Raw genomic sequence first — 9805 nt, forward strand, 5'->3', positions numbered from 1 at the left:
ATCAGCCTTTTTTCCAGACGTAAGAGCTCCTTCCAGAGCCACAGAAGTAGAACTCCTTCAGACTAGTGTCCTTTAAAGCAAAAGACTTCTGCACTGAAAATGCACAAATCTATCCACCAACTGTTTGTAATTAAACTTTGCCTAATTTTTGTATGTCAGATGTGTTTTGTTGGATAATTCTTGGGATCATTTGAAATGAAACAGAATACATGTGAGGACACATTTGTTGCTACTTTTCTTCATTAATTTACTTGCTGGGCCAAATTAGACACATTTAAATCAGAAAATTTGTTTCTGAATAATTTATGTGAGCCATAGGAATTCCAATCTAGATCAGAGACTGACATGATTATTATTTCATTTAAGTTTAGAATTGTTATAATGTTAGAAGGAAGGAGGGAAATGCACTCCGAGAGCAGTGTTAGTGATGTCCTGTCCCAAATGGATCTGCAAAAGTAACAGAGAAGAGCTCTATTTATAAGCAGCTCTTTACACAGGCAGACTTAAACTTCCTTCTGTTTTATAGGCATTTTGTCCCTATGGACTAATACCAGCAATGTGGGTGAAGTCCTCCTCAGACTAACATGCTGGCAACTAAGTACTGTACTGGCTGGCTGTCATAGTCAAAATGGATTAGCCAGCATGTGTTTGGAGGCATCCTTCTAATGTGAAGTGGTATAAACTGCTGGACTGGTATCGTTCTTTGCAAATTGAAAAAAAGATCCGGTGGAGGTGGGAATTTTAATACTTTCATTGCTTACAGTTTCTCTATAGACAGGTAAACACAGTTCACATCACTCTGAGCTAAATATCAGCCATACCATAATAATCTCTGGGTGTGCGGTGTGTTTTGCCGTATTAAATGCTAAAATAACATTTTTTATTTCTGCCAAATGTGACTGATTTGCAGAGAACATGAAGGGAACATTTTGCACGAGTTGAGGTTCTGGGTTAGGTTAAAATCAAGGTGAATAAAACTGCACTGTTTTCAGACAGTGGAATTTCATGGCAAACTTAAAGCCCAACTAAAATTTCTATTATGACAAATGTATCCAAAACTAAACAAAAATATATACATTTTAGATATTTGAGTATCACAATGGCACCATTTTACATTTATTCCATTGAATACCATTTGTTTTTCATATACAGTATGTAGCCTTCCCCCTGGGTGTGAGTCAGCGCTGGGGATTTTGGGCTGATCTGTCTCTAACTTTGTTATACAGGGCATCTTAGACCCCAGATCCAAGAGTTCTGGTTGGTTACAGAGTTCCTATATTCAGTAAAGAACCTGATGGTAGAAGGACAGAGAGGAACAAAAGAAAACCCACACTGTGGGGACTTTACATTGACTTACATTCATTTCCCGTAGACTTATCCTAACCTTAACTATAACTACTATTTACCTAACCCTAACCTCACCCAAACCTTAAACCATGTTGCCACCCTAAAATTCAGTGATTTCCTTGTGGGGACTAGCCTCTGGTCCCGCCAAGGATGGCTGAGTCCACACAATGCGAGTGTGTTAACACGTTTCGTTCCCCATAATGTAAGTAATACAAAGATACACACACACAGATTCTAAAATTATTTATATATAAAATTACATTTGTTCAGTTTCATTCCTCTGGTACCTCTTTTGTTTGGGCTTGAAGTCTTTCTTCCTTTCTTTAAAGAAAACTAATTCCCTCCCCTTTATTTAAGTTACAAGGTCAAATTCCAACACACAGACACAGTTATAATAAGAAAATATATTAAGCAGTGTGGAACCTAACCAGTAAGTGAAACCAATTAGCACGTGAAGACTTCAGCCCTGGCCTTCACCATGAGACAACCTAAACCACCACCAGCATGATTCGGATGTTTGGTTCCTGACATAGCAAAAGAAGAGTTAACGCTACAGTACATACCTTAAGTGTGCATAAAAAAATATTGTTCTTGCAACAAGAGTTTTCAGTCAGCAGCTCTTATTGTCCTTTAAAATCTATTATTCACTTAGTATTCATCTTTTTTTCTTGTCTTAGGCCCAAAACAAAATATTTATCATCTCATGAAAAAGTCCAAATAGTGGACTTTCCTTTAATTGCTTACTATAGTTTTTGTTTTTTATGATTACTATGAACAGCGTAAAGACAGCTGATTCTTAGACGAAAGAGCGAGGAGCGTTAGTTTCATTTGACTCTGATTGTAAGTGATGTCTCAAATTGCACTTTCTAACCATTTTTGCTGTTCCCCAGCCCCTAATACTGTTTTCAATTTCCAATGCCATACCTTGTCAAATACATCTGGAATGCTGATACGTTTTGAATTATGATATGCACAGATACACAGCCTGAGCTTACAACTGAGGTTAGAGAGGTACGTAGGTGTAGCCGGGTCTGAAATAGGGATTAACGTGAGAAAGTATATCGCACAATGAGTATTTCATAATAATCATCCTCTTTTAGCATATATTTGTTTGATTTCATACCCAAGAGATGATGCTGTAAAAGGCATTTTAGGATCCACAGAATGTCCTTCCTACACTGTTAGATACTATTTACCTAACCCTAACCTCACCCAAACCTTAAACCATGTTGCCACCCTAAAATTCAGTGATTTCCTTGTGGGGACTAGCCTCTGGTCCCGCCAAGGATGGCTGAGTCCACACAATGCGAGTGTGTTAACACGTTTCGTTCCCCATAATGTAAGTAATACAAAGATACACACACACAGATTCTAAAATTATTTATATATAAAATTACATTTGTTCAGTTTCATTCCTCTGGTACCTCTTTTGTTTGGGCTTGAAGTCTTTCTTCCTTTCTTTAAAGAAAACTAATTCCCTCCCCTTTATTTAAGTTACAAGGTCAAATTCCAACACACAGACACAGTTATAATAAGAAAATATATTAAGCAGTGTGGAACCTAACCAGTAAGTGAAACCAATTAGCACGTGAAGACTTCAGCCCTGGCCTTCACCATGAGACAACCTAAACCACCACCAGCATGATTCGGATGTTTGGTTCCTGACATAGCAAAAGAAGAGTTAACGCTACAGTACATACCTTAAGTGTGCATAAAAAAATATTGTTCTTGCAACAAGAGTTTTCAGTCAGCAGCTCTTATTGTCCTTTAAAATCTATTATTCACTTAGTATTCATCTTTTTTTCTTGTCTTAGGCCCAAAACAAAATATTTATCATCTCATGAAAAAGTCCAAATAGTGGACTTTCCTTTAATTGCTTACTATAGTTTTTGTTTTTTATGATTACTATGAACAGCGTAAAGACAGCTGATTCTTAGACGAAAGAGCGAGGAGCGTTAGTTTCATTTGACTCTGATTGTAAGTGATGTCTCAAATTGCACTTTCTAACCATTTTTGCTGTTCCCCAGCCCCTAATACTGTTTTCAATTTCCAATGCCATACCTTGTCAAATACATCTGGAATGCTGATACGTTTTGAATTATGATATGCACAGATACACAGCCTGAGCTTACAACTGAGGTTAGAGAGGTACGTAGGTGTAGCCGGGTCTGAAATAGGGATTAACGTGAGAAAGTATATCGCACAATGAGTATTTCATAATAATCATCCTCTTTTAGCATATATTTGTTTGATTTCATACCCAAGAGATGATGCTGTAAAAGGCATTTTAGGATCCACAGAATGTCCTTCCTACACTGTTAGACATAGACCCATGTCATAGCCACGAGTACGTGTTGTGTTGCTGGGTCGGTGAGAGGAGCAACTGAGTGAACGTACTGAAGAAGAATAACAGACAGAATGAATGCAGAAACGAACCGGGTAGTACAGAGATATAGACAAGTCAAATGTCAGGAGCAAAAGGTTGGTAAAATCAAAAATAAAAGTAGAGAAGCGAGGTGGGGGTGGGGGTAGGGCACACATTAAGATGTCAAATCATTCTAATCACCACTAGTATTGGAGACAGCAGTAACAACACACAGCTCTTTAAGCTACTACCTAGTTCTATAAAAACACAGCCTCAGCCTAAAGACACATAGAGACAAAGATTAATCGGCCACAGAGAGGTAAGAGTTGCCCCTTGACACACACATCTCCTTTACCCTTTTCAGAACTGTGGGAGGAAGCAAATACTGTCGGGCGAGGTGGGAGGCACTGAACCTGTCAGAGCATCACTGTTAGTTTCATCATGGTGTTTGACCATGTAATCAATAGTAACAGAGGTATGAGGCTTTGATCACGTCTTTGATCGGGTCCCCACTCCCCAGGCAGCTGGCCAGGATGTATGCTGATTACCTCACTAACTCAGAGGATAATCAATAGTTTTTAATTCCTAATGTAAGGATGTAACAAGTGCAATCAGGTAATCCATCAATTTCCACCATTTAAGGTGTAACATTCTTTTGATAACATAAATATAACAACCTGTTTAGATTTTATCAGGTGTAACATTCTTTTGATAACATACTGTAAATATAACAACCTGTTTAGATTTTATGTATGCAGTAAAATGTACATAGACCCTACTTACAACTTGGACTTTAGAGCTTTTCTTGATGTTTGTTGATGTTTTTTCTTCTAGGTAGTGGGAGAATGGCGCTTTAGCAAGATCCACTGTGACATCTTTGTCACTCTGGATGTGATGATGTGTACAGCCAGCATCCTCAATCTCTGTGCCATCAGCATTGATCGGTGAGTTCGCCACGGCACAGACTGTTCAGTTCTGCAGTGATGGAAACATGTCTATACATTAATAGCTTGTTTTTCCAGTATTTTAACTTGCTGTGATGAACTTGTACTCCAGGGGTGTGGTCAGTATGCTATGACATCACTGTGCAACAGAGCACACGCCTGACAACACCGTGAATCTACTGTATCATGAGAACTGCTCAGCTATTCGGCCACTTTTTCCCAGTGGCCAGTCGCAGTACTGTAACACAAATCAACTAAGGCCCAAAAAGCATTTTCTCCATAAATCACAGTGACAAAAGAGACGCCTGTAAAACTGCTGACAGGACGCCTTGATCTGCAAACTAGGTCACCAGGCCAGCTTATTAAGTGCTATTTAAAACACCAGTGCATGTCAGTGCCTTATGGCTTGTCACAATCTCTCATTCTCCTGGCCTTAATTAATGCCGTGTCCAAAAATAAACTCACTTAATTAGTTGTGTAAGTGGCATGGTGAGTCAGTGATTAAAGAGACTGCCTGTACTAGAGTCAAATATCACAAACAGCAGGAAGAAGCAGAGTGGAAGAAGAAGAGCATACTGTACTATAGGATTCAGTGCTATTTTTTTTATTTTAAATCCATATATACAAAATCATTATCGACCACAGTCACAGAGAAACAAACATGTGACAGATGAAAGGACAAACCAACACTGAGTGTCTCAGTAAGGTGTTGGGCCACCATGCACCACTAGACTAGCTTCAGTGCTCTTTGGCATTGACTCTGCAAGTCTCTAAGCTCTATTGGAGAGATGAACACTGTTCCTCTGAGAGATATTACTTCTGGTAAATGGTCTTATACCTGTACAGTGCTTTTCTATGCATTACAGCACACTCAAAGCGCTGTCATACTATTTACTCATTCACACATCGGTGATATAACTTGGGGTTCAGTGTCTTGCTCAAGGACACTTTGAAATGTGGGAATTGGACTATCAACCTTACAGTTAGGAGATGACCGGCTCTACCTCCTGAGCCACAGGCACAGCCATTTTGATGATGGTGCTGTCTACCACGTTGCTCCAGAATCTCTCACATGTTAAACTGGATTGAGACCTGGTGACTGTGAAGGCCACAGCATATGATGCACATCATTTTCATACTAGTAAAACCATTCAGTGACCCTTCGTGCCTTGTGGATGGGGCACTGCCATCCTGGAAGAGGTTACTTGTTTATTCAGGTTCTTCCTTTGATTTGTCACCCAGCTCTAATTGAAGTGACTGAATTTGAACACTACGGTCTCTCATACTGTATGTGGAGAAAAGCTTATTAGTCCAAATAGTCTCATGGTAGATCAGTGTTTGTGTGTCTATGAAATAATTGTCATAAGCATGCCAGAGAGGGACAGCATCTAAATTTACATTTACATATTATTTGTAGGACTTGTGCTTGCTTGCTGTGTGCTTATGAATACAGAAAGGATGAGTGTGACAGTATCAAGAATCACTTAATCCTGGCTGAGTACACTTCACGGTGCACCCCTATATGACCAACAAGCCCTCCAGACTCAACAATACTTTCTAAAAGTTTAAATAGTGCATGAGTCACAAACAAATTCCTTTCCTTTCAACAGTGCAGCAGTATCATAACATACATCTGGGATTGTTCATGTTTCTCTGCTCATGTTGTTCTTATCCATCACTGCAGAGCAAATTGGGAAGTGATAACATTGCGAATCTGTGGCTAGATGCAAGTACACACTCAGAACATAGGCATGTACGAGCATTGACAGTTTACCTGTGTAATTTTATGAACAAAGGCTGGAAATGAGATTAGTTAGTTATTGTGTTAAGCAAATGTGAATACGTTATTAGCAGTTGGGGTGCCCTCCAACAATGACCAATCAAATCATCTATTCACTTTCTCTTTAGAAGCCACTTTATAAGACTAATGGGCCTAAGACAAAACTGCTTTTGTGTAGGAGGCAATATGAATATACACATGCCAAAATGATTTAACAGAGCTCCCATTATATTGTCAAAAGGCAGGCGGTTTTTAAATGTAATTGGAAGACACTTCCCTATCATAATGCTTTCAGTGAGTCATAACACACATTAAAATATTTTACAAGACAAAGTCAGAACAGTTAGGCTTCAATCTTAGCAAGGCAAAACATTTTCTGTAATTTCTGTGTTGTCTAAAACTTTTGTTAATTCACTTAGTTCGCATATTTGTGTGTGTTACAGTACACTAGTCCAAATACAATGAGAAAGAGAAAAATAATAAAACTATTTATATAATAATTGCAGAATAGTATATTAATAGTATAATTGCACAACTCACAGGTCTCCATAATAGTCCCATTAATGCAGTGATTAGTTTGTAAATTCTGAGGTGCCGGAACATCACGCGATGACGGACCCGGCAAGTGAGTGTGGAAAGAGGAGAAGTCACGGAATGTAAAAAAGTTCCTCAATGTGCAGTGTGTTTGAGTAGTTTTTACGTTAAGGGAGCACCTTCGAGGCAGAAACATTATTTGCTGTTTGTTTATGGAGACAAATAAATCACACAAGAAGACAAAGATTTTCAAGTGCCACTATAAAGGTCAAGTACAAGTGATTCGAGCACGTTTTGCATGTCTTTTTGTATTTCGCAGACTCTTATTTACAATGTTTTTCACATAACCCATTTCTTTCATATATACATAAAGTGCCGAGTTTGTCAAAATAAGTGTCTGTCGCAGTGTGAGGGATTCAAAGCCGGTGTGTTCAAGCACAAATTAACCCCTGCATTAATGTCACATAAAATATGACCATGATATATTTGGCATACAGAAAAACATAGAAGTTTGTACATAGAGCTGTAGCATGTCACACGATTTAATAGGAGATGCAGTAAATAATTCTCATGATTATTCAAGTTTCAAGTCTATTTACATATGAGAGGCAGGGCCAAGCCTTCAATAAAGTTTAATTACAAATGTTGCCTTTAAGGTACCAGTACATGGTGTGATATGCAGAATTACATTCCTTTAATTTAAAACTCTTGCTATAATGCCCATATCATTGCCTTGGTCATCTAAGCCTACTGACATTTAACCATGTGAGAAGGAAGTCCTTCATATAATACGTTAGGCAACACTATTGAAAACAATCAACTGTTAACACAATATAAAATCTACCTTTGATGACAATTGTTTCACCCATGTTGGTAGTGCATTGCAACTGGTACGTGCTGTACAAGCCAGTACAACATATAGCAGATGGAAAAGTACAATAGCCTTAGAGTCATCCTGATTTCCTTTGTGTGCTATTCATAAAGAACCTCAACCAAAAAAGCCCATCTTAATCGCTTGGCTTGGTTTCTAAAATCTTTAAAACCAAATTACACAGAAATCAATGCATGAGAAACCGCTAAAAGCTTTGACTTTCCTGGTGATTAAGACCAGGTAATGAGATCATTCATTGTAGCAACAGTAAGGTCTTTCCTGCGAGACGGTGGTGGAAGCCTTCATGTTAACTGCAGCAGACATCACATCTGTTTCAGTCTAATCCAAGATGACAGGTAACCATACAGGTGTATGACGAACTTTTTTTTTAGCTTGTCATACTTTCTCTAATGTCTCACACAGAGGTTTCATATTCCCATACACTGTAATCTAAAGTGGCTATTTTTTCTTCACCCCTTACAGTTACACAGCAGTTGCAATGCCAATGCTGTACAACACACGCTACAGCTCCAAGAGACGGGTCACAGTAATGATCTCCGTGGTGTGGGTACTGTCTTTTGCCATATCCTGTCCCCTGTTGTTTGGCCTAAATAACACAGGTAAGAGAGCGCAATGCATGCCAGCCTTTGAAACAGAAATGTTTTTTTATGATGTGTGAGTACAGTGGTGGAGCAGGAATAGTGTTGTTTTTCATTACATACATACATAGTTACTGTATACAGTACATCTAAATGTAGATTGTGAATTGTTCACTGACATATCTTCTAAAGGCTTGCCCACATTTGGTTTAACGTTGCACTAAAGCAAAAGGTCAATGTCAGTGTCCATTTGCCCAGATGAATACAAGGTAGCACATTCTGTGACCCTTGCCAGTATATGTACGTTTCATACTGGCATATAACCACCTTTAACAAGCCTTGGGACCCACAGGGAGCTGATTCTACGAGACAGGGGCTTTAACAAAGGATTATAATTAAAGATTTTATTTATGATTTACAATACATTTGTGATTAAGGGCTTTGTAAGATCTCCCAACATGTTGCTGACCTGCTCATGTGACTGACGTCTTGTAATTTTGAAGCATGGCTCATCCTTCTGAGTACCTCCATGTAATGTGGATTTTGCCAGGACTCAGACATTTGCATTTGTGAGCCCCACAGCTGCCTCTAAGTGAGCAGCGCTGCAGATCTAGTCAGTGTAAGCTACAGGAAGAAAGATATCAGGAACAGAAACCAGTGACACAACTGTAATGTCCACCTACAGACACACTCTTGCACGTTAGACACAGGTTTTTTGCATGCAAATTTGAGTATGTGCCATCTGAGTAGGGGTTCGGTAATGTGTTCAAGTACAACAAATTGCAATTTAGTATATAATTTCCATAAAGCTGTAGGGTTTACCAGGGAAACTCTAAAGAAATAATGATTATATTGAGCAGTAGAAGCTGAAATAATGAATTCTGCATGTGTAACAGTTTGTAGTACGGGCCTTCTGTTAATAATTAGCAGAAGTAGCAATTCTCCTGACAAATAAACTGATGTAAAACAGGGGTACTCATTTAACAGCCTGCCCTCTACCTCCTGAGCCACAGCAGCCCTGAAGTGTGACAATAGCTAGTTATTAACATGAACTTCACAATTACTGTGATGATGACTTTGTTGTCATCTCTGCTCATGTGGCAACAACTTGTCTCAATCTGCCTTTAGGGCCTGAAGGTTATTTAGTGTGTGTGGGTCGTGAGTCCAGAAGATGGACAGATATAATAGCTTTGTCCAAAGACCTGTCACCTCACTGTGTGTTCCAGTGTACAGGGAGTTAAAAAGTCAGTGATGCAGTTTGGGGCAAATTTGGCTGGAATGCGAAAGTATATCAGTAAAATTTAAAATTAACAAGCAAGCAGTGCAGAGTGATTTAATCTCTATGTTTGGTGCCAGGTAGAAGCC

The 9805-nt window shown here is 38.8% G+C and overlaps 1 protein-coding gene across 1 annotated transcript in view; it reads left to right on the forward strand.

Annotated features, from left to right (window-relative positions):
• The window catches only part of drd2a (dopamine receptor D2a), a 35814-nt gene that overhangs the window by 21965 nt on the left and 4044 nt on the right, over nucleotides 1-9805 (forward strand). Inside the window, exons 3-4 of the mRNA XM_020600073.1 lie at nucleotides 4547-4656; nucleotides 8325-8461. Coding sequence (XP_020455729.1) covers nucleotides 4547-4656; nucleotides 8325-8461 — 247 coding nt within the window. The remainder of the gene's footprint in view (nucleotides 1-4546; nucleotides 4657-8324; nucleotides 8462-9805) is intronic.

Source organism: Monopterus albus, unplaced genomic scaffold (genome assembly GCF_001952655.1).
Source record: "Monopterus albus unplaced genomic scaffold, M_albus_1.0 scaffold45.1, whole genome shotgun sequence".
Lineage (NCBI taxonomy): Eukaryota > Metazoa > Chordata > Actinopteri > Synbranchiformes > Synbranchidae > Monopterus > Monopterus albus.